Genomic DNA, 26,848 nt, shown 5'->3' with positions numbered 1-26,848 from the left:
TGACCAACACAAATTTAAGAAGGGAATAGTGGGTAATTATCTTAAGAATTTGCTTAACAATATAAGTGAGGAGTAATATCTTGAGAAGTAGTTAAATTAGCAAAAGAAAATCCAGTGATGAAAATTTAAAAATGAATATTTGACGGACGAGATTTGTAATGAAAGTTATGACATGGCATGAAAACCTACGTTATTTGTTATATAGATATTTGATACTGGGCAACTAAGTTAAGCGTAGTTACTACTCATGAAAGGGATCAAACATCACGTAGTTCTAATTATATTAATCTTTTTTTACGTCACCAAATATACATGACTTGTCATAACTCGACAACTAATCTCCATCTTTCGTCTATTCAATTTTGGCTATTTCGAATTGAAATTGTCTAATGGGTTCCTGCTACCAACTACACACGAAATAACAACAGTATTATCATCAAGAATTCCTCCACGATGATTCTTTCTAAATTTTTCAAACTCAATCTGGAAGGAAGTTCGAGCATAAGTGTCGAATGAATTATATAATGCAGGCTCAACTATAGTCTCACAAACTCCCTTGGCTCTTTTTTTTTTGAGTCTTTTCCTTTCTTTACTGTTTTCCAACTCCGGTTAAGTCTCCTTATTTAACTTCAATCTCAAGTTTTTGAGCTGAAATCGATCGCATTTCTTGTGATAACCTAGTTGGTATGGCCGTTATACCCACGTTGTTGCTTTGGCATTGTAATTCAATCACCAATTAGAACGAAACCAGTATCTCCAATATTCACTACTTTTAAACACTACAAATAAAACATGTTAAAAACATGAATCATCTAAATTATGAAATATCTAAGGGGCGAGCGTTTGGACATGCCGCTATTTGCACGTTTATGAAATGATACGAACTCGATACGACTATGTTTGTTTGATACAAACTATTGTTTGTTTGATACAAACTATTGTTTGTTTGATACAATTGTTATTAATTTGATACAAAAAGTTGTTAATTCGACCCATATTTGGTTTAGGAGAAACTTGTGTTACATTGATACAAACTAAATACAAACATGTATTTCTTGACCATCAAACCAACTTCTTTTGACTTAAACATGTGTTCAATTTTTTTTTGGACAAACTGGTGTTACATTGGTACAAAATACTTGTTTTGTTAGATACAAACTTGTCTGTTTGATACTCGTTGTTGTTTGTTTGATACACACTGTTCCTTGTTCAATATATTTCCGAAGAAAAACGTGTGAGAAACAAAAAGAATCTTGATGATGGATCTCACAGTCGAGTCTTACATTTTTGTTATTATGATCACAATTTAGTTGTCTATGAAACAGCTCTGTTTTGCTAATTAAATTTAGTTCATGTGTTATTGGGATTAGAACTTCCAAATTTCAGTTGTTTGTGGAGCTGATTTGAACTGGGCATGTTTCTTTTGCTAGAATTATTTGAGTATCCCTTCTTAATTTTATGTGCAGCAACAGCTACAGAGTTGCAAAAGCAAGCTGAGCGACCTTACACTAAAGCTAGCAAGGTTGGTTCCCCTTCTGTTTTGTTGTCCACATTTACGTAAACTTATTTTCATGTCGCAAATGAGAAGTTTGATACATGTGCTTCATATGTAACTAATTTGATTTTTGTATATGATATTCCGTGCATACTTTTCATGTATGTGAGGGCTTGAGCAGTTTCGTAATTCTCGGAAATAATAAATGGACTAGGGTAACAAAAGCTAAACGTGGAGATGTATGGGCTAGACACCCATACAGAGTTCCTAACAGAATAACTTGAACAAACTTTTTGTCACTTCTTGGTTTATGTTTTGGATAATTTCTTGTCTTATGAACAACATCCTCATGCAACTATTTATAAAGTGAGACTCCTAAGACTACATCTTCTCAATTTAGTAAGCAATTCATGCAACTATTTATAAAGTGAGACTCCTTAGACTCTACATATTCTCAATTTGGTAAGCAACTCAAAGGGCTCTCTAAACCATTAACTATGACTCTTTAGATTTGTAACATAAGACTTTCTAAACTAGTACATAATGACTCATAATTCTAATAACTCTACACTCTCATAATTCTCCATGAATCAAATCCGTAACTATCCATAATTCAAATGAGTATTTCTAATAATAATCAATAAGTTAAGGTAAACACAACTTATTGGGGATGGTTTTTCCGTTAGGTGTTGGCCTGAAAGCTTATGTTTGGATACAATGTAGGGAAGCACAACTTAGCCCAATACATGCATGTTGAAATTGACGAGATAATAATTAAGATATCATATTGTGAAGCACTTAAGCTTGAACAGGCTACTACTACGAGTTGCCAACAATTAGAAATTCTCGTTTTCGGCTTCCTCGAGGTAGAGTTCGTTAAATTCCTTGTTGGGTAAGTTCTGACCCGCACGAAAGGCGCAACGATCTGGGCATTGTGAGAGAGGCTCGGTAAAATAGACATGTATGTGAAGATGCGGACTACCTGCACCTGGACAGAAAGACCCTATGAATTAGCTTTCCGTGATAATGGTCTGTAAAGATGACAAATAATTTCTTTTCAACGACGACAATCTCTAACGAGAAACAACTACGCGGAAATTAAAATTTCTATCAATATGTTCTCCATGCAGATAACCAGATGCACAAACATACCAAAGTTAAGGTTTACATTTAACATACAAAGACCTCCCTTTCTCAAGTGCTTTACACTACATTACATTTGTGAACATGTAAAGTCATATCTGCTTGTAAAGGCCATGGTTTTTCTTGAAGTGCTCTACACTATATTGCACTAATAATATCAGTCACCACGCGTGATTTTTTCGAAAAGATGTTGGGGCTTGACTCTATTTTCCAGAGACGGTTGATCTTCATTTCGTCGCTTTGTGTCTCAAATGAAAAGAAATCGTTAAGGAGGCCTTGCGGTCCATACTTGCTACATCAGTAGCTGTAAGTTTCCCCTTCAATAATCTGACAACGAGAGCATTGTTTCGGTTTTGTTGTAGTTTCTGTCAAGGCCATACTAGGAAAAAAAGATGTCATCTGTCAGCAAACTACAGGAAGACAATGAAAAATGGACATTTCAGTGGAGGCCATAATGGGAATCAGAGATGTTGTGCTTCAGAAAACTACACCAAGACAATGAAAAATTGAGGCACTTGTTATTTAATTTCACTAAAAATTGCTCTTGTCGTAAGAATGTTGAGGCGTGAACTAACCGCTAGATGCAGTTAAAATGGAACTCGGTTTCATGCGGTTTAAGAAGCAAGATGTAGAGTACCTGTTTATTATCCTTCACTTCTTGTACAATTATGCCATGGGATTTTGATTGGTTCTGGGATGAAAAATATTGATCTTGTAGCCCCTCATGTCATGTATGTTGGGAATCTTGAGCTTCTTCTCATATTTTGATGAAAATGTTTATTTTAAGTAATGAAAGATGACAATTGACACGGGTTCTTGATGACGGGAGGTCACGGGAGAATGTTGAGATACTTTTTGGCCTAATGAGTGAAATAGGATAATCATGAATGCCAATGTTATAGAGGAATTCAATCTATCTCCAAGTATTTTGGCCTAATGTAAAGACCTCACAAATTTGGCTTCTCTGAACTCCAAGAAAAGACCAAATACATAGCAGTATATCACTGTGTGTTAGTTAGTGGCAGAATCACAGCCGAGCCCGTAATGTGACCTTAATTTATTAATGCTTTCTTCTTCAATAACGACTTGAGATTGAACAAGTGATTTTGTTCGTTGAGCGATGATGTTAGGAATTGAAAAACCAAGTGTTCCAAGTTTATGAGACATCTTGTTAGAATATATAAAGGGTAGGTAAAGATAAGAAGACCTAAGAAGATTTGAGCTCACAAAGTCAGGAGGCAAGTATATAGTTGAGGTGCCTATAGAGTAAGTGGTTAGAGAGTCAGTTAAGAAAAGTTGCTTATAACAAGCTTTGGTAACAAAACTGAATAACTCTACCTCTCTCTAACAGAATGTGAAGACGAGCTCTCGTCTTTATAATAGATGAGTAATGTCTTCGTTTCAAAGTTAATGTGGTTATGGTCTTATGGATCTTATTTAGCTTTGGGCTTTTACTAGTACTTTTGCGTAAGAAACTAAAGATACTACCTAAATCATATTTTATACCGCCAACTTGAAAGTATGCTTTAAAATAAGAACCCAAAAAATTCATACTCATTGTGGTGAAACCCACTTTTTGAAGTTAATGGAGGAATATCCCATTTCCCAATATCCACAAAGTAGAGAAATAAACAAAGATTTGTACAGAAAAATGTGAAGTTTCAGACATCCCTACTTTATATCTATCTCTACTCTATCAATATTCAAACAGTGAAGATTCTTCTAGCTTTTGTATTTTCTTTGACTTTGTCTTCTTGTTTTCTAAAGCAAATGTCTGTTCTTGTCTCTTGGGTGAATCAACTTATAGGAAACCACCCAAAACAAGCTAGTAAGTCTATATTTAGGTGTTAAGTTTAATTTATATAGCTATGTTTCTTTGACTCGCATCTAAAGTGCTATGTTATAGGATCATTAGTTCATGATGGTCACCTTTTGATAACCACAGGACCGAGTATAAAGTATTAAAAATTGGTTGGCTCAAGATCAACATAATTGAGTCGAGGTATAATATTATACTGATTCTTTAACCGAACAAATACATAAACTACTTGAATAGAAGATATAAGGATCCGTACGTCTATGGTAAAAGTAATTCATGTTTGTAAATAATCTTTTTTTGTGCCGAGGGTAGGTTGATAACCCACAACAAAAGGCATTCTAGGTTTTATTGCCGAGATTAGATTCAATATTGGAAAGTAAAGAACTAATCTTTAGAAGTAATGAATGTGAGGGGTGGGTCCTTATATGCATGGAATGATGAAAATGAAAAGGAAGAAGGTTAGATGTGTTTGATCTTACACTAAATAGTCCCTTAGATTGAGGAGTTTGCAACCTTCAAATGTGGGTGGGACCTTTTTAGCTTTCTTTAGTCTTGTTTTTGGTGGAAAACATAAAAAGAAGAGAAGAGAAGGAAGAAAAATAGAGTGATGAACATGTGATCCAACAGCTATATGTTACCCTTAACAATCAACTAAAAAAAATATACAAATCACCAACAACCCTTCTCTTTAATCTCTCCACTTTGATGACATTTTGGGTAGAAAATGAAATAATATACACTTTTAGTGGATAATGGTTTAGTAAAACTTGATCCATCATCATCATCAACCCATCAACAAAATATGAGGATAGAATTATATGTAGTCCTTATTTCATTTGTGAAGCATTTACTCACATCTTTAAGAGAAATGCTATTTGGCCCAAAAAAAGAGGTAGAGCACAAGCCCAAGCGTTTTTCTCTCTACATGGCCGGATTAATGGGAGACGGCCACCTAAGCTTTCGGCATGTAGTTGACCCCATTTTTGGACCAAATAGTATTTCCCCATCTTTAATTTGATGTGTTTCTTATTCTAAATATGGAAGGGGTGTAATTTAACATAGAGTAGATGGAGAAAGAAAATAAGAGAGAGAAAGAAATAAAAAAAAAGGTTTATAGAGAAAAGCCATCCCTTTGTTCTCTTCTTTTAATGTGTTTCTAAAGTTTGTTAAAAATGAGTTTACTTTCTTGCGTGATAGGAGGACATCATGAATTATTCCACCAAAGTTAGGTTATGGTCTTATGGATCTTATTTTGTTTTGGGCTTTTACTAGTACTTTTTTCATGCACATATTATTGATTATTGATCACTCTGTTATTAAGTAAAGTGTTCCTTTATATTAATCAAATTGGTTAGATTTTCAAGGGTTTTCTTAGTTACGAAGTGCAGTTTGAGTTCTTTCTGTGATTCGATTAATTCACATGAACAATAGTTTAAGATCAAAATGGTCAAACTAATATTATAAGCTTTGTAGTTAGCGTGGGTTAACATTTTTAGCTTTAGAGGTTGGCTTAGAACCCGACGGTACCCAATATGTATTCATAAACAATAGCGGCAAAACCATTTGAAAAGTTGTTGTACAACAAGCCTTTGCATGGGATCAGACTCTCGTTCTTATTTTTCTTAAGCTCTAGCTCTCGCCTCAAGTAGGATGTCCTTGACTCGTGGAATTGACATCGAATGGATCGATCTACCTTGTATCGCGATCCGATCCATGAGTTAATATTAGGTGGATTGGGCGATTTCAACGGGATCCCTTGGAGAAATATGAAATGGGAGATGATAGAGTGCCCAGCTCGGTGCCCATTAAAATGGCCAGCTGACGTGAATTCACTAAAAGACAAAGTTTTTTCAAAGTTTGAATACGTGGGGACCGCTTTTATTTCTAAATGAAGAAATTTTGGCATTTTAGTGGGCATTCTAGCTGGGCACTCTATCATTTCCCATATGAAAGGGAGATGCTAGAGTGTCCAACTCGGTGCTCACTAAAACGTGGGGTGTTCTTAAAACATCCTTTATATATTTTTCTACACTAATTGAAAACATGGGTAGCTAATTAAAAATGAGATTTGGAGATTTGATTTCATGTGGGTGTTTCTTGAAATTGCTTATATAGTTTATTATCTTCTCACTCATGAATTAGATTAGTTGACTACTTAGTACTACTAAACAAAGCAAAAGCAAGTGGATAGCAGCATGATGCAATCAGATCTAGAGAACACCAACATTATCTTGAGCTACCAAACAGTACTTAACTATTTGTTCTCAAACAGGACAACTAAATCTTAGCTTAATTCATAGTTAATACTGAAAATAATCAAAGAAAAGTACATTAGTGGAAGGCAAGCTCTTACTACAAAGATCTAGAGACAAAAACATCTTCACCAGGCAATATAGTAGCACAATATTTAAACAAGATAAAACTATCAACTATGTATATTACTAAATGGTTTCCTTTTGGAAATGGTAACATTTGAACAATAAAAAAAATACATGTTACGACTTAACCTAAGTGAATTTCGCAGTCCCTCCAGATTGGCCCTCTAAACCTTCTTCTTTTATATTACTTCCTTCGTGTTTGTTTTCAGTTGGCTCCTTAAATCTGTAGTTTCCATTTGGTCCCTTTAATATGTCGTTTCCAGTTTACTATCTTTTTTCATTTGGCCCCCATGAATGTGATATGGTATTCCCACTTCACTCTTTGTTCCCATTTATTGGGTCGCCGTATGAGAAACACAACCACGTGTCATTTATCCATTGCCCATTGGCCCCTTTCCAGATCAAACTCACCGACCTGACTTTCGACACCACATTCACCCGTCTGGCTCTCTAGCTCAACAATTCCCACTCTTGGTTCCCAGTTTGTATTTCCGACGGTGGGGTATTTGAAGAAACCGTCGGAAGTAGCAGCGCGACGGTTCCATTTCTATTGCCACAATCGTCGACAAAAGTATTTCCGACACCCTTTTAGCCGACGCTTTGTCGTCGTCGGGAGTAACTATTGCCGACGGTATGGTTCTGTCAGCATTAACCTTAATTTTTGTAGTTTTTCGTCTTGTTCAAGATCTAGGGAAATAATTGGACAACGTTCCACCATTTTTTTTCTTTTCTCTAAGGTAACCACCATTTTTCTTCCACCCATCATGCTCCTTTCTGCAACATCATTCTGGAATCCGTTTTGTTGTCTTTAGCCCTACCTTCTTCTTCTCTTCACCATCTGTCGACGGGCAAATGTTGAACTACTAAACTTCTTGAAATTGGGAAATTTTTCCCACTCAAGATAGAGAATGAGTTCAAGGAAGACGGGAACTGTGAAAAATCAACTTGCACGTAGAAACTAAATTAAGTATCCCCTAAGATGTATTATATCCTTCTGGAGTACTATTTGCAACTCACTCTTAGTAAGCAGACCATAAGACTTCCCACATATACCAAAACTTCTCCTTCCAACAAACTGAAATGCCTCGCACAAAACCTCGATTAATTTCACGTGTATCAGATATTTTGAAGTGATATCGCAACATAAAAATAACAAATTCATTTCCACCAATGTCATATATGTAATAAATATGACAACTAACTTGAGAAAGTAATTGAAATCAAATAAGATTTTATCTAAGATGAAATCACAACCATTGGATAAAAAATGCATGAAATTTCATAACATGCCGTCAGCAATTGCCTCTGAAAAGAGCGTTGTCGGACGTAATGATGAGCTGATCCGTCGCCCTGAAACATTGACTGGCACTGTGACACACGGAATGGTAGAATTAGAATGAAAAAGATAACGGTGACCATCACTGGACTGGAAAATGGAAAATAGGTCATCTCGGTATTTCTCCTAACTCAGGGAGCCACGTGAGAAACTATTCATACTTAAGGAGACAATCACAAAAAATACAAAACATAACGGTCAGGGTTCAAATTGTGAGAATAGTCTCACATGAGAGAATGGGTAACTAGCAACCAAAAATATAAAGTATAGGTCTTATCCACTCATTGCCAATTGGTTTTCAGTTGGATGACCACAACCTTAACATGGTATCAGAGCTAGGCCCACACGTGATAGGCTTAAAAGTCACACGTGATCCACGTCACCCGTAAAGAAAAAAAAACACACGTGTCAGGCTCAAAGAACGTCACACGTGAGGGGGCATGTGAGAATAGCTCCACATGAGAGAATGGGTAACTAGCAACCAAAAATATAAAGTATAGGTCCTCTCCACTCATTGCTAATTGATTTTGAGTTGAATGACCACAAACTTAACACAAATGTCATGAATAATCAACAAAGGGTCAATATTGTCATATAGTACCAGAAAGACAAATGTATAGTTGTCTGTAATTGTCCTTGTTCATTATGTGAGTGTGCTATTTCGTCGTGACCCATACTTAAATTAATTAGCGTACTAGTTTCAACTGTGAATATATGCAAAAGATTTCCACCCTTCAAATCCACAAGTGTAGAGAGAGTGAGAGAGAATGAAGAGAGAGTGAGAGAGAGGAGTGGAAGAAGTTGTGGTTCTGGCCGTGCAGGTGGGTGGTGGTGGTGGTGGAAGAGTGGAGAAAGGGTTAGAAGAAGAGACAAAAGAGAGTGAGAAAGAGACAGAACAAAGATTGAACCCTTTCTTCAGATTGTCCTTTCGCATTCAAAAAGTTTCTTTAATAAATTAAAAAAGCACTAGTGTTATATATCAAATTGAATTGTATATATACATATATAGAATTGGTTTTAATGAGTCAGTATTTGGTCTGTTCAATTTCTTGAGAAGACCATTAATTTGTATTGTAGAAGACAATCTTGGCGGTGGTCATGTGAGTCCTGACTGACCACTTTACCAGTCACTCTAGGTAATGGGTTCCTCTCCCTCTCTCTCTGTTCTTTAGATATGTTCGGGAAAGAATCTTCTCTGACACAATGAAAACTATCACAAAAAACTAAAAAAAAAAATGGAAGAGTCTTAAAAACATGAGATTATCTTCTCTATTACTCTCCCATAATGTCGACGTAAAAATTCAATTCGGAACACAACTCTTTGAACTGCATGCTAGAAAAATTATGCGCCAGGATACCACTAAGTTGTTCATGGGAGGGGCCAAACAAATACTACGTAGGGAGATGCTAGAGTGACTGAGAGGATGATTTAGAAGATGACATAATGACGTGGAATTCACTAAAAGACAAGGTTTGTTCAAAGTTTGACAACGGTGGGGATCGCTTTTCTTTTCAAGTGAGGAATCTGGAAATATGTCATCCTCTAAGTACCAAATTCTAAGTCACTCTATCATGGGAATCATGAATTTCAAGGACTCATGAGTCCGCGGATTCATGATTCCGTCATCCGGATTCATGATTCCGTCATCCAGATTCATGATTCCGTCATCCAAACACACCATAAATCAATTCAAATTTCTTCTTTCATTAGGGAAAGAACATTATAACCTTTATATTAGCCGAATATCTTTTTAGTGGTTGAGGTATACATGTTAGAAATTAGCCAAATAAATTCTTAGTTTGAAAGTACAAAATTATTATTTCATTTTGTCTTAACAAAAAAAAAAAATTATTTTTAGGCAATAGACTAGCTCTCCCCCTAAAATCTCAATACTTCAAAAATATTCTAAAAACCTATGAATAAATAGAAAGATGGTAGAAGAGACTACAAAGGTAGATCTACTCAGAGTCTCAGACCTAAATAAGAATCAATTGTCCAACGAGAGTGAAAAAGTTTCTCAAGAGAGAGAAAGAGAATTGACTCGAAAAATAGAGACGGTTGATTTTGTGTAAGTCTGGCGTAGGACTTGACTATATTCTAACATTACTCTTAACAACAGTGATCTTATGTCCGACCCATTTCTCGACCGAACTATGGACTGGTTACGTTGTTTGACGAAATTTACAAGGAGAAAATTAAACACTTCTCTCTCTAAATTTTGTCCAATTTCGACACTCGTTCGAGTATAGCCAGGTCCAGTATAGTGTCATTTTTATTGTTCTTATTTTTGGAGGTTAAAGATCATGCCACATGGCACTTTTAGGATAGGATATATAGAATATTTAAGCAATGATGAGGAATTATGAGTTAAGTAAAGATTTCTCTTTCAAGAGAAAAAAAAGTAAAGATTTCTCTTTATTTGAGTGAAAGATGAAAAGAGGATGATGAGCCTTTCACCTTTGAAGAGGTGAAAATAATAAATTGTATGAATACAATAGATTCCTCCTCAGTCTTCATCATTGACTTTATCCATTCATGGAATCTGTTAGGTGCAAATCTCATGAGCCAATCATCACTCAAGTCAAACTCCATTGACTATCTCAGGAGGTGAAATACTAATAATCTTTATTGGATTAATATAATTAAGATAATTACCTTATAATTAGTGATTGTAGTTATTGGGTAAATTACAAAGTTAGTTACCAATTAAAAAGAGTGAAAAACAGGAAAAAGACAATGCCATCCCACTCCCCAACTTGTGGTGATTGATATTCATTCACTAAAACTATGGAATCTATACTAAGCACAAGTTCAGTGAGAGAGAGACCATGGTCTTTAAGAGTGACCAATATCAAAATGACAATGTTCTACTAATGGGCAAAGCAATGATAAAGAACAATTTTGTTTTTATTACTAAGGTATATGTTATTCACCAACATACAAATTGCGAAACATTGTAAACAACAGTTGCAAAATACCTGTTGTTATTATGGTAGTACTTTTTTTTTTTTCTCTCATTGTCTAAATCTGATTCTTCTGAGTTTGAATTGCCTCAATTAAATACTCTAAATCAATCCGCATACGAACCAAACATCAGGATGTAGACAAAAACAAAGAATCTAAAATCTGACTAGAGTCAATTAAGATTTCGAGCTGGATTTCATATAGAACTTAAAAAAGAAAGAACAAAAAACTACGTAATTCGACAAACTACTTTGTTTTGAACTTCAACTCTACCTTGTTAGGCTCTACTCTTAACTTAGAAGCCGATAAATTTAAAATATTTCGATCCAAAGATGTAAGGGCATTCAAAAATCAAGATGTATAGACTGTTAGGTCTGTAACTTTTTTTTATAAATCACAAAAAATCAACGTCAGTTTGTAAACGTTACGTGAGAATTCATCAGAATTTGGAGTAAGCTAAAAATCTAACAATCACATTTCTAGGACGTAAGCGGGTGTTCGAGACATACCAACTATGCTAGGGCACTCCAAAAATCTTCAAGCTAATTAAGTAGAGGATAAAAACTAGAAACATAAAACAACTACTACTACAAAATCATCACTAAAATCCGGGCCAACAGACTCATATCTGTCTAATCCCTAAAACCAAAACTCCTCAAATCCCGGCTGACTATAGGCCGATTAGTCTTCTTAACACTACATACAAAATCATCATTAGAATCCTGGCCAACAGACTCAAAATTACTCTGGCTGATATCATATCCCCGTTCCAAACTGCTTATGTTTCGGGTCGGCAAATCATTGACAATATCATGATTAGCCAGGAGTTAATTCATTCCTTCAAAAAGATCAAAGGCGCGAAGCTTTTGATCGGATTGAATGGCACTATCTGGAGCAAATTATGCTCCTGATGGGCTTCACTCCTGGCTGGACCAGGCTTATTCGTACGTGTCTCAACTCTAGTTCCATGGCCGTTCTGATCAATGGGCGTCCCGGGTGCACTTTTAATGTTAGCAGGGGGATTAGTCAGGGAGACCCGCTTTCGCCTTTCCTTTTCGCTATTGCTATGGAAGGTCTAAGCCGCCTCCTTGACAGGCATAACAGTCCTCACCCCTTCATTGGCTTCCCGGTCCCTAATTCGGATCTCAGTATCAATCATCTTCTCTTTGCAGACGACTGTATTATCTTTGGTCAAAATTCTCTTGACAACATTCACAACCTCAAGCGGATTCTTAAAGAATTTAGTGATGCTTCGGGTCAGATGATTAATTACTCCAAATCCAACATTTTCTTTTCCAAGAACTCGCATCCGAAATTCAAACGTATGATTATCCGTGAACTTAAAGTTCATCAATCCTCGACTGGTGACAAATATCTCGGCACGAATCTGTTCATTGGTAAAAACAAAAAATCTATCTTTCAACCCCTTCTCAACCAAATCAAAAACTAGCTCGCCAAGTGGCAATCTAATCTTCTCTCTCAAGCTGGTCGCTCAGTAGTCATTTCTACTATCGCAGCGGCCGTTCCCCGATACCAAATGCAGTGCTTTGCTATCCCAAAAGGCATATGTAACAGCATTGAGTCCCTCCAAAGGACTTTCTGGTGGGGAAAATCCAAAACTTTCCATATTATCAACTGGTCGGCTATTTACAAGCCAAAGAAACTAGGTGGTCTGGGGTTGCGCCTCCCTCATCTTGATAATCAGGCCTTTCTCAGTAAAATTATCTGGCGTATTATTAATAACCCGAAGGCTATTTGGGTTCGTGTGCTCAAAAGCAAATACTTTCCTAAAACCCATCGGCCCACCCCCCCCAAAACCACCCACTCTTGGCCTTGAAAATCTATTATTAAGAATTACTCTAATATGAATAGTCTTATTTTCTGGAACATTAATACAGGGGCTAATATTAACGTTTGGAGTGACTATTGGATCCCAAACCACCCCCCACCCATAACTAATCATACGGGGTCCAACATTAAATGGGTTGCACAACTTATTACTAACAACACTTGGAATTTTCAGATATTGCAGCAATGTTTTAACGATGATATATGCAGTGCTATTCTCAGCATCAACCTCCACAATAATCAGGAAGATAAACCGATATGGACATTAACCAAATCAGGTAATTTCTCGATAAAATCAATGTATTATTATTTAAGAACGGAAAGCATGAATGTGACGCAGGACCATATCCAATGGGGATTTATTTGGAACTTGAATACTATACCACGTGTGAAGATTTTCCTATGGAAATGCTGTACTAATAGCTTACCTGTCAAAGCGAAAATTGGCAAATTCATTGGAGACCAATTCTCTTGTATTAATTGCGATGAAAACGAAACATTAGATCATGTGATGCTGCACTGCACGTTTGCTAAAGCAATTTGGTTCAATTATGATGTGAGAACTGATCAGATTAGCTCGACTAATCAATGGATATCACAATGGAAAACTCTAAATGAGGATACTACCAACCAATATGCCAAAATACTATGGTTCATTTGGAAAGCTAGATGTGAAAATAGTTTTAACACGAATAAACAGAATCCTCGACAAATCATAGACCGAATTAATAATGTGTCTATCACTCCTCTCAAGATTGAGACGGTTATCACTAACAAATGCAGGAAATCTACTAAGGAACAAAAATGGAGACATCCATCGACACCATATTTAAAGTTGAATGTTGACGCCTCGTTTACAAAAGCTACAGAACCGGCCGGAATAGGATGTATTATCAGAGATGAAGAGTCGAAATTCATTATAGCAGCAGCGAATTCGGTGCGAAGCCAAAACGCGGAAGAATGTGAAGGATTAGCTATCCTATCTAGTATGCAATGGGCATTACAATTAAAGATTACTCATGCTCATATAGAAAGTGATAACCAAGCACTGATCAAATTCATCAACGGTCATAATATTGGTCTACACTGGCAATCGTTAAAGATGATACAACAAATTCAATCCCTTATAAATAATTTCGAAGGAATCATGTTCACCTATGTGTCTAGGGATTGCAATGCTCCAGCTGATGCGATTGCGAAATGGGGAAGAAGAAAGGAAAGAATGGAATTCTGTACCTTCTTTTGTGTCAGCTTTACTCTAGTTGTTTTGTGTGTTAGTAGTACTCTTGTTTGTGTCGGCATTTCTTTAGCCGTTTGTGTGCTTGTAGTACTCTTGTTCGTTTTTAATGCAATGTTTATCATCAAAAAAAAAAAAACTACTACTACTAGAAATGGTCACGGGTTCGTCTTGAACTTATATACTCTTATATATTGATATAGACATCCAGACACATATTCTTTCTTCTTCTTTCTCTCTCTAACTACAAACCCCAAGGAGAACAATTTTCTTCTTTTAAACTATTCTTCTCTTCCTCCTAAACCCCCAAACCCTCATCACATCTACACTTTCTCTCTCTCTAAAAACAAATACATCAAAATCCCCACTACCCTCTCTACAAATCTCATAACCTTCTTCTTTGCTCTCATTCTGTCTGTTCCTCTGAATCTTTCTGCCTGTCTTTCACTCTCACTCTTCCTATCTGAAACCTTCTCTTCTCTTCCCTTCTCTTCCTACCCACAGCTTTAAACCTTCTCCTTCTTATCTTCTACCTACCCATCTCTCTCTAGGTAATATTAACTTTTTCTCTCTAAAAAATGGCATTAATGCTACAACATAACTCATGTGAAGGTATTTTACTCTCACTAGACTCCCATAAATCAGTTCCAGCTCCTTTCCTTACCAAAACTTATCAACTAGTTGATGATCCTATCACCGATCATATTGTTTCTTGGGGTGAAGATGATTCCACCTTTGTTGTTTGGCGTCCACCAGACTTTGCTCGCGATCTCCTCCCCAACTACTTCAAGCACAACAATTTCTCCAGTTTTGTTCGCCAACTTAATACTTACGTACGTATTAACATATTTTTTTCTCTAACTTTCATACAACAAAATTACAATAGTTATACAACAAGATTTTGTTTTTATTAGCACGTTTTTCCCAGTTGTTGAATCTGTTGTATAGTTTGTTGTATCAATAATTTTATTCATTGTTCTTCTAGTAACGAACTAAATCTCTTTTTTCTCTCTATAGGGATTTAGGAAGATTGTCCCGGATAGATGGGAGTTTGCAAATGAATTTTTCAAGAAGGGAGAAAAGGATTTGTTATGTGAGATTCATAGAAGAAAAACTTCTCAACCACAAGTATCCATTAACCACCACCACCATTCTCTGATTGATGGAGGGGTGGGAGAACCCGGTTTCTACCCATTTTCAAGTCAACTTAGTATATCCCCTTCGGGTTCGGACGAGCAAGTTGATTGGTGTGACTCCCCGCCACCCTTAACATCTCCATGTGGCGGTAGCGGTGGTGGTTTAATTAGTGTCGGTTGCAATAACAATTCATCGGTGATCGCCTTATCAGAAGATAACGAAAGACTTCGAAGAAGTAACTCGATGCTAGTATCTGAATTAGCACATATGAAGAAGCTATACAATGATATAATCTATTTTGTGCAGAATCATGTGAGACCAGTTACTCCTAGCAACTCTTATCCATCTTCTTTAGTAGTTTGTAACCCTCCACCATCTTCAATAAACCCTAGTTCCAATCCAACAAACCCATCATTAGTTCATCACAAACCCATAAATATGAACAATCAACAACAAAAGCTTCTCAAAGTTCCTTTTGGCTCTAACAATTCTATACCTATGCATGAAGATCAAAACAACAAGAACAGTATTAGCAACAAAACAAAGCTATTTGGGGTGTCATTACTTCATTCCAAGAAGAGGCTACATCCAGAGCCAATATCTCCTCATTCATCATGTATGGAAATGAATAACAAGTCAAGATTAGTTGTGGGTAAGGATGATTTAGGTTTGAACCTTATGCCTTCATCTTATTAGTTCTCTATGTCTCTCTCATCCTTAATGGTCTAGAGTACTTTTCCTTTGCTTGTTAGAATGTTTTTTTTTCCAGTTATTGGGTCTAATGAAAGACACAGTAGATGATAAATGAGTGTGCTAGCTCTAGTGTGTGTGCCTGGTTGTTAGTGTATATAGGTAGCTACTAATATCTTAATTTCCTTGCTCCCCACCAAGCCATGAATAATGAAGTTGGGTTTTTCATTTATTAATCAAGAATTAAGAACAATATTAGAACAAAATTTAGTTTTCATTCATTTGAACATGTCTTATTTCTACTTTTGGCATCTCTTTCTCTCTTTTTTTTTTTTTTCTATACCAATGTATATAGGTCTTATTTCTAAAAAGAAAGTCTGAGGAAATAATGGACAAAAAAATGTAACCATAAAAAGAAGGTAATTAAACACTGTCGAGTATTAGATGAAACCCTAATGATTATTAATAGTCACAATTTTTTTTTTATTGATACTCATTATTGCTGTTCTTTTAAAAAGGTAGCAATCCTCATTAGAACAAGTTAGGTAAAACTATCATTATCTTCCATGAGAGAGAGAGAGAGAGAGAGAGAGAGAGAGAGAGAGAGAGAGAGAGAGAGAGAGAGAGAGAGAGAGGAGAGAGAGAGAGAGAGAGAGAGAGAGAGAGAGAGAGAGAGAGAGAGAGAGAGAGAGAGAGAGAGAGAGAGAGAGAGAGAGAGAGAGAGAGAGAGAGAGAGAGAGAGAGAGAGAGAGAGAGAGAGAATGTGACTAATTAATTACTCATTACGACAAGTTAGATAAAACTATCGTTGTATGAAAAAAATGTTAAGGAACAAGAAAAATCAGGCAGACTCTGGGCCGAAATCTCATGTGACTTACCATAATTTATGCCTTTGGTTATTTTGATCCACTGAAGTGTGAATCACGACAAGCCACATAGAATTTCTGCCTACAGTGTACGTAGTTTTTCTTGTTCCGAAAAACGAAACTCCAGCCGTCGTAATAGGAGATTTTCTGACGAAAAAAAGACATGTAACAAAGTTTTTCCTAACAATATCGGCGTATTTTTTCCAACGGCAATGGAGTATTAACCCGTCGTTGTTACTAACTACTTACGACGAAATCTTAATTAATCGGTCGCAACATAGTTATTTTCGATGGGTTTTCGTAATCCGTAGGAAATAAACGTGTTTCTGCTGTTTTCTCCACCGCGTCGGAAATAGTTCGTCACAAATAGCCCAGATTTTTGTAGTGTCCCTAGCATTATACTCATTATATTCCATAAGAGGGAGAATGTGTGTAATTAATTACTCATAGCTTTGAAATGTCTCTATCAAGCATCTTATTTCTATCTCCATCATCAAGAAAAATCTGCCTTTTGGTACTTAAAGTATATATTAGATCAAATTATGATCATCAAACCTCCTTAAAACCCATGAGTTTTATGATATCCCATATTCCCTTGATCTTTCTTGTTACTTTCATCACTTATCCCAAAATCCCATCTTTCTTCTCTTCAATTAACTCCACTATAATATGTAGAGAGAGAAAGAAAGACTCATTTTGAAGGTTAGTTAAACACCACTCATCACCTTTATTCACATCTTTTAATAAAATTTGATTCTCTTTATACATCTTATACCCCTAGCTTTATATGTAAAGCTTGACCATGTATGTTTCCATTGACTGTTAGTCTGTTAGAAATGTGTATAAGGATAGAGATCAATGCCAAGAATAAAGTTAGAAAAAGGAGATTAATTGGAGTAGATTCTCAAAGTTTTAGACAGGGAAATAAAGAAACAAAGAAGAAAGAGTACGTAAGAAGAGAAAAAGAAACTCTAAAGTAAACTTATATTTATATACTATGTTCGTGCAATAATTCATCATGAAACCTAATATAAAAAAAAAGAGAGAAACCCTAATTATGAGTTTGGATGACAACTTTGATACCCTGAGCTAATCTGTTGTCTTTTTTCTTTAAGAGGGTCACGTGATTTTGTGAGTTTGCTCAGAATCATCATCATAAGAAGTAGTCCTTGGAGTAGAAGAAAGAAAAAAAACAATAAGAAGAATCTAGCTTTTTTAAAAAAAAACATTGTTCGAGGGAGCAAATAGATAAGTAGGGGTCGGACACAAGAAAGAGATACTTTTTTTTATGAGAAAGAAAGAAAAAAAGAAAAAGAAAGAGATACTTAGGAACTGCTATTTGTTTAGTACACAGAGTGACAGAGGACATTGTAGAGTGAGCTACACACAATGATATGTAAAGATAGTTCGAGTTGGATTGAACAAATATTGTACAAATCAAGATACTGCTGCATTCATGGCTTTGAACTAGAATTATCGTAAGGACACAATTTTCAGTTTTATTATTTTCTAGCCAGTCGATGTTATCTAACAATCAAAACGGAAATGCTTGGTAACCCAGCAGTTGGGCCCAGCTGCTTGACCAGTACAAGTGGAAGGGGTACTTTGTATGCTACTTAATTGCTCTAGGTTTGATCTAGACCGTTCAAAATGAACAGTCCAGATTAGATCCCATTTTTTATTACTTCTTAGAATACCTAGCAGTCTAAACACAAATTGTCAATCGTTCCATCTTCATCTATTTTACTCCCTCCGTCCCAAATTAAGAGTCCACTATTCCTTTTTGGGATGTCCCAAATTAAGAGTCTCATTCCTAATATATCATATAATATCATATAAAATCCCTTACTTTTCCATGAATACCCTTTCTTTAATATTTCCATACATGGTGCATACATGGTGCATTAATTAAGCTAATTAAGGCATTTGACACTTTCCAATACAAAAATTGATTTTTCCAATCAACAAATTCTTTCTTTTATATTAACATAGTTACTTTACATGACTAATGGTCAAATTTGATTGATAATCCTTGAATTACTCTAACAAAAGTTATCAAATAAATAAGGGTAAATTTGGAAGAAGAAAAACTATGAAAATAAGTTGGATTACCAATACGGGACTCTTAATTTGGGACGGAGGGAGTACCTTCTTCTTCTTTTGCCTCCAACGAATCCTTTTAGGGTTTTGAAGAATTGTCTATTTTCTAGAACTTCTATGCAACTAGAAACTACAATGGATGAAGGTTCTTCTTCTTCTCTAAAAGAAGCTTTTGTAGGTTGTGAAGGTGAGATCATTAAAATCCTTGAAACAATGATTGTGTTTATTTCATTACACTATTTTCACTTGAAGTTCATATGTAAAGAGGGTTGTATTTGAATTAATTAGTTAAATGATTTAACATGAACTTAATATTAATTAAAAAGATCAATGAAATAGGTTTTCCAGTATGTAGTTTAACCACTTTTATTGGTGTAAATCCTCATTCTTTTCTTTCATTCTAATTCAGATTTCATACAATGTAAATTATAGTTTTCATAATATGTTGTATCCATTATTCTTTCAACAACAAAAAAATGTTGTATGCATTATTTAAATAACTTTTGCTATTTTCATTTCATTCTTTGACTTTGTCTATAGTAACAATTTTAGCCCTCATTAATTAATTCGTGTATATGTGGATGCGTAGGTTTAATGGAAGTGCTTGCTAGCAATGATGGTGTGTCCAATCCTTGTCTATCAACCGAAAACAATCAACAAATCGTACAACCTGAATTAGGTACGAAATTTCGCAACGATGAAGATATATTCGAACTCTTCAAAAGATATGCATACAGTAAGGGGTTCGCTGTTAAGAAAAGAACAAGAGTCGAAGATGAAGACAGAAATGATCGTTACGTAACATTTACATGTTGTCGAGAAGGTCATAGAATTTCGTCCGTAAGCACAACTTTAAATCCGAAGGAAAATTCTGAAAAGGTTGCAATGTTAAAATCGCCGCGAAGTTTGGGTTAGATGGATTTTGGGTGATTTCGAAAGTCATTTTAGACCACAACCATGAGATTAGTCCTTCCAAATCTCGTTTGTTTCGCTCCAACAGAGAAATTAGTAAATGAGTTCAAAGGCAACTCGACTTATCAGATCAGGCCGGAATTCGTCCAACCAAGACGTATCAAAAATTGGTTATTGAAGCAGGCGGTTATTCTAATCTACCATTTACTGAAAAAGATTGCAGGAATTACCTAGACCACTCAAGAAAATTACGACTAGGTGAAGGAGATGCCATTGCAGTCGAACGATACTTTTAAAAATGTTGGAACAAAACAATGGATTCTTCTTTAAAATGGACTTAAACGATGAAGATCGGTTAAGAAATATATTTTGGACATACGGATGGTGTAGAAAAGCTTATAAAGAGTTTGGTGATGCTATCACATTTGACACGACATATTTGACAAACAAGTACGAAATGCCGTTTGCCCCTTTTGTTGGAGTTAATCATCATGGTCAATCAATACTTCTTGGATTTGGTTTGATTTCAAGTGAAAATATTGAGTCGTTTGTTTGGCTCTTTAAGACATGGCTTGAGTGCATGGATAATGTTGCTCCAGGAGGCATTATGACCGATCAAGACGCCGCCATGAAAAATGCAATTGGACAAGTATTCCCTAACACTAGGCATCGATGGTGTTTATGGCACATTATGAAGAAATTGCCGTTCAAGTTAGGTAGCTACACCCACTATCGTTCAATAACTTATGTTTTACAAGGTTTGGTGTGTGAAACACAACGTCCATCAGAATTTGAATATCAATGGGGTGACATGATTGAGAAATATGAGTTGCATAATTGTGATTGGTTAAGTGAATTGTATAAAGAGAGACATCGATGGGTACCATGCTATGCAAAACGTACATTTTGGGCTGGAATGTCTAGCACACAGCGCAGTGAGGGGGTCAATGCTTTCTTTGATGGATATGTTAGTTCAAAAACTACATTAAAACAATTTGTAGAACAATGTGAGAATGCTTTGAAGAAGAAAATAGAAAATGAGACTTCGGCAAATTTTAAGTCTTTCTCACAGACGATCCCATGTACCACTAGATTCATGATGGAGAAACAAATTCAAGGTGCCTATACTATATCAAAGTTTCAAGAGTTTCAATCCGAGTTAACTGGACAATTATATTGTCGTTTGATTTCAGTACGTGAGACAGACATAGGAGTGGAGTACGACATACAAGAGGATGCTATGGTAGGGGAGCGTACCAAGATGGTGACTTTTACAGTTTTGCTGATGAGGTACGAATCTATTGTTGAGTGTACTTGTCACTTGTTTGAGTTCAAAGGGATACTTTGTAAACATGCCCTTTTTGTGTTACTCCAAAATAACATCACAATGTTACCAACAATTACATCCTCCGAAGGTGGAGGAAGGATGTGAGAAGATGTTACACAAAAATGACAGTTGGTTACAATGGACAAACTGAGACTACGGAACAAGTGCGATATAATTTGTTGCCTCGCAAACTTAACGAAGTGGCTGATTTGGCGTCAGAAAATGAAGATTATTTTCTTGAAACTTCTCAATGGGCGGACAATCAGATTAAGATGTATTCGATGTGTAAGCCAAGTGATGCAAGTGGTTTGAAGAAGACAACTGAAGAAAATGGTGCAAATGATCACATACTTGACCAGAAAGTAACTTCTAGGAAAGGACGTAAACGAGAAAATAGATTGAAGCCGACGATACGAAAGAGTAAGAAAAAAGTAACGTCTACTACTATTACTACCGGAACTCTTTAAATCTACTACTAGAACTATTTTAAATTTGTTATTATGTTTTGAGAGGTTTCATCTTTTTGTTTTAAAATATTTTGGTGACATATCATCTTTAATTATTGCTAAATGATTTTGTGTTTTTATTTGTCTAACAATTTGATGGTGTGGTGATTGCAAAAGTTAAGTAGTTTATATAATTTTTAATGCAGATGGCATTGTAGAGTACGGTTTTTTTTGTTGAAGGGTTGTAGAATACTGTTGATATTTTAAACAAGAACAAACACTTTCTTAGAAGAGAACACCCAACTTAGTGATGGGTACAATTTAAACAGGAAAGAGACAGGGGCGTGGGTGAGGAGGTGCCAGAGGTGCGACCGCACCGGGCCTCCTCACCCCTAGGAGGCCTTATTTGGTAATGATAAACTATGAGAGGTCATATATTAAGGAATGTGAAACTAAAACAAGTTACAAACGTTGTCAACCTGGTAGAAAGTGCGTTGAATACACGAAACACCCGGGTTCAAAGCTACATGCTGTTGGGCCAGGTACTAGACTAACTTAGTGTATAGGCAACTCTTTGCACACTCCATGCTGTTGAGCCAGGTACTAGACTAACTTAGTGTATAGGCAACTCTTCCACATCAAAGCTACTATAACAATGGATAGACATTCCAATTTTAACAGAAAAAAAAAATTTTGATAGACATCCCTCTTATAACAATCAAGGGGTATTGCACATATCAAGATGATCTCTCTTATGAAAGTTAGGTTCTAACCAACTTAATAAATCTTAACTTTGAACAATTTTGAAATTTGGGTTTTAACCAACTTAATAAATCTTAAATTTAAACAATTTTAGTTAGTGGTTAGAAACACTTCCAATCCATTGAAGAGTTTAAACAGACAATTATTGCACACAAATTTTTCTTGATATTTTATAGATTTATTATTTTTATTTTTGAAATATATATATATATATATATATATATATATATATGTTTCTTTGTTTATTTGTATGTATTAATGCTAAGAATATATATATATATATTTTTTATATTTATATCTTTTTGAATCCCATATTTATTTTGTTATGTGAATCCTTCTCGAAATTCTTATTTTTTTTTCAATTAAACTATTCCGACTCTTTCAACAAAAAAAAAAAATTAAACTATTCCGACTGTCCATTGTAGTAGTCTAGCAAGAAATTGTATTTTTGATACATAATTGCGTTACAAATTTTTGAAGTTTTTTAAAAATAAATTAGTTATAAAAATAATATGTTTATGCATAATACCTTTTTGTATAATGTCGTTAAACATATTATGGTCAAACTCATAATTTAAATGTCATTTGTTTCTATTTTTTCATATTATTTTGTTAAGGGCCCCGATCAAAATTTCGCACCGGACTCCCAAAATCTCAGCCACGCCACTGGAAAGAGAACTCATAACTTTGACAATAGATTAATCAGAGAGTGAAGTACGAAAAAGAGAGGGAACGGGAACACCTAACTTAGTAAATGTAAACAAAAAAAGGAAAAAGTAAGTAAGAGTACAAGAAGTAATAAAAAATGGGATCTAATTTGGACCTTTCATTTTGAACGGTCTAGATCAAACCTAGAGCAATTAAGTAGCATACAAAGTACCCCCTTCCACCTGTACTGGTCAAACAGCTGGGCCCAACTGCTGGGTTACCAAGCATAGGGCGAATTGGAGTCCGACTTTGGTCCATCTTGATGACGTGGCACCTCACGTCATCAAGTCAGACTATTCACGTGATTTTGTGTTTAAGAAAATAGAGATATTCAACTTAGGTCCTTCAAGAGTTTGAGTAATTGACGAGTGATGCCCCTATGTTATTATACCCATAAAAAACCGTTCAAACCATTCAATGACCAAGATCTTTTCTTGACTAGGGCAATATATTTGAGGGTCTCCTTTTGCTTTGGTTCTTTGTTTTTTTTTTTTTGCCATGGTTCTTTGTTTACTATTCCCTGTTATTGAAAGGGTTCTTTGTTTACTTAACTACCAAAAAATAGAGGGTCTCTTTTGCCCTTGTTTAAGTAATCTATAGCTCCAATTTCTTTTCGAGATGATTTTCTACATTTTTTCTCGTTGTCTAGACGATTTTTTTATTAAACTCAACCGATATAACCGATATAATTGGGGTTGATTTGTGTATCCAAGTTATGTGTTCACATATTTGGGCATATAGAGAGAAAATATATCAAATTCCAGATATAGTAAATTTATTTATTTTAGTCATTCTTATATCTGACTTCTAGTGGAATTTCGAAATAGCTCACCGAACTACTGTTAATTTACTTTTATTTCTATTGATCTCAAAAATTGCTAACAATTCATGTACATAAATACATGGATAATGAACATCCAATTTAGACTTAAACATCTACTATCTTATACATATTAAAAATAATCGATACTTGGTGACAATTTAATAAGTGTAACGGTAAGTCAACTTAATTCTACTATATTGCCCACTAAATCGAACCAAACTAAAATGAATGAACATCAATTTGAACCAACTAATTATTCAATAAGAAAACTTGTATATCCAAATGTCAAGTAAAATAATGAAAGACCTTTTATAAAAAGAAAACTAAAATAATGAAAATGAATTGAACCAAGTAATAAATTGAATCGACTGTCTCCATCTAAATATTCTAAAACTTAAAGAATAAATTGAACCGAAGTCTTACCCTCTAATGCATTAAAGCTAGAATCTAAAGACAAATCCACATAATATAATTTTAGGCAACTCTTATTCTTCCCTCAATTGAGACTTTGACGTACTACCATCAGCCATTGCTTCACTTGAAATATAATAATTGTAGTCAGGACGATAAACTCCCATCAACAACTCCATATTAGACTGCACATATAACAACAAACAAAATTGTTACGAGATTTAATTATCATGGTGAAGTAAGAAATATATAGAAAAGCGGTAGAAATTACCACTTGTTGATTATTTGGTGTGGAGTTACAACCAAAATTCATAATACTTTATTGAGTAGGAATCGGGTCAAATATCTGAACCGCATCACATGTGAACACGGGATCACATATAACAATAAATAATATCATTACGGGATTTAATTATCATGATGAACTAAGAAATATATAAAAAAGCGATAGAAATTACCACTTGTTGATCATTTGGTCTATAGGTACATCCAGTATTCGTAGGGGCATCACGTCAAGAAAAGATCCTGATCATTGAATGGTTTGAACGGTTTTTGATGGGTATAATAACATAGGGGCATCACGTCAATTACTCAAACTCTTGAAGGACCTAAGTTGAATATCTCTATTTTCTTAAACACAAAATCACGTGAATAGTCTGACTTGATGACGTGAGGTGCCACGTCATCAAGACGGACCAAAGTCGGACTCCAATTCGCCCTCAATAGACTTTTTGTCTAACAATATGGAAAACATCTCCAATGGGACACTCAAACGCCATACACTTAGAATTTTAGAGTTGATGTTAGAAAAAATTATCCAATGGAACGCTCTATTAGACACTCCATGATGATGCGATAACATTTATGACAGACACTCTAAAATATATTGTATTTTGAGTTTCTCTAAGTTTCACTCTAAAAATCATTTTACTTTTTAATGAGGTTTCTAGTACTGAATTTAACAGTGACATGTGTATTAAATAAAATCATTTTAGAGATCTTTATTAGAAAAATTATGTGTCACTATTTTGACACTTGAGAATAATAATCTTAATTGATATTTCACAAATAAGATTTTTAGAGTTTTTCTTGAGTGTTATGCTCTAAATTTTCAGCACTTTAAGGGCTCTCTTACCACATAACCAATGATGATTAGAGTTGGAAAAATTAGGGTCTCATAAAGTGGGAAGGACATCTCTATCAAATAAGCGAGGTTTGTTGATTTTTGTTTTTTTAACATTGGACTTCTAATAGTCATGACATTTAATTACATGATAGTGATGCATCGTGATGAATATGGTATGGTACATTACAAATTGAGTGAGCACTCCGAAAATTAGGAAGTCACATGTCCGGTTTCCAGCGAAAATAGAATCCGTCGTTTATTGACTTGTGTTAAAGAAAATAAATTGAGTAAAGGTAAGAATTGGTTTTCATGCTCCTAACATAGTCTTAAGAGTCTTTATTTGACCTTTAGGGTCTAATATGTCTTTAATGGTAGTAGTTATTGGTTTTACTCAATTCATGTTATTCATGATGTATTGAATGTAATGAATCTTATATAGTCTATATACATCTAAAAGAAACCCATCTCTAAGACATATTGTGTCCGAAAAACCATATATATAAGAGCAACTCCAACCTCAACCTGTCTTAGGCCTTAAAAATCACCTTTTCACCCAAAATTTTCAGCCTTAGCTCAGCTCCAAGAATTCAACTCCAACCTTAGCCTCTCTTGAGGTCGTAAATATGTGCATGTGGGAAACGTGTATGTGAATTTTTTGTGGGTGTGCGAAGAATGTGTGTGATTTTGTGTATGTAAGAAATACTTGTTTGAACTATTTCCGAAATAATATTTTTTTTAAGTTGGAAAGTTATTCGAGAACCGACACGTTGGATTTTAAAAAATGTGTGGATTTTTGTTAGATTTTTTTTTAAATTAATGTGTGAGTTTTTGTTAGATTAAAAAACAATTAAAATTAATCAATTTTTTTTTTTAAGTTAATATGGAGAAGATCCTAACCGTGGGAAAAATCCAACGGCTAGGATCAACTCCAACATGACCTTTGGGGACCTCTCCAACGGTCAGTTGGGGCCTTCAACCGACCCTTGATTAAGGATCTGCTGAGGTTGGACCTGGGGGCTTGGGTTGGAAATTTAAATTTACAGTCCCATGCGCCCCAGGTTAGAGATGCTCTAAAAACCTTTAAGATCATTTTAAGGGGCACAAAACTCATCTAGTTTTGTATTAACTTTATTTACTGTCTTAGTTAAATATAACAAATTTTAATGATCAACGACTTATTATGAGATTTGGTTACTAACTTCATGGACTCACTTTCAACAAAAAAAACTTCATGGACTTAAGTAGAAACGTCTTTTCACTTCCGGTAAACTTAGTTAAATTTTGTTGTTATTTTAGTCTTTGCATAACTTTATGATAGT

General features: G+C 35.1%; 1 protein-coding gene and 1 pseudogene across 1 annotated transcript; both read left to right on the top strand.

The window, feature by feature from the left end:
- Positions 1 to 14,429: 14,429 nt before the first annotated feature.
- Positions 14,430 to 16,337, top strand: LOC147564964 (heat stress transcription factor B-4-like). Its single transcript, XM_086651354.1, has 2 exons — positions 14,430 to 15,054; positions 15,239 to 16,337. Exons 1-2 carry the CDS (start codon positions 14,800 to 14,802, stop codon positions 16,052 to 16,054), a joined length of 1,071 nt encoding a protein of 356 aa, XP_086507480.1. The 5' UTR covers positions 14,430 to 14,799; the 3' UTR covers positions 16,055 to 16,337.
- A 3,920-nt stretch (positions 16,338 to 20,257) lies between these two features.
- Positions 20,258 to 21,358, top strand: LOC147564963 (protein FAR1-RELATED SEQUENCE 5 pseudogene; annotated as a pseudogene).
- Positions 21,359 to 26,848: the final 5,490 nt, after the last annotated feature.

The sequence above is a fragment of the Eschscholzia californica genome, unplaced genomic scaffold (genome assembly GCF_041429995.1).
Source record: "Eschscholzia californica isolate CP2 unplaced genomic scaffold, dmEscCali1.0.p SCAF_1, whole genome shotgun sequence".
In the NCBI taxonomy this organism is placed as follows: Eukaryota; Viridiplantae; Streptophyta; class Magnoliopsida; order Ranunculales; family Papaveraceae; genus Eschscholzia; species Eschscholzia californica.
This window is presented reverse-complemented; position numbering and strand designations above follow the sequence as displayed.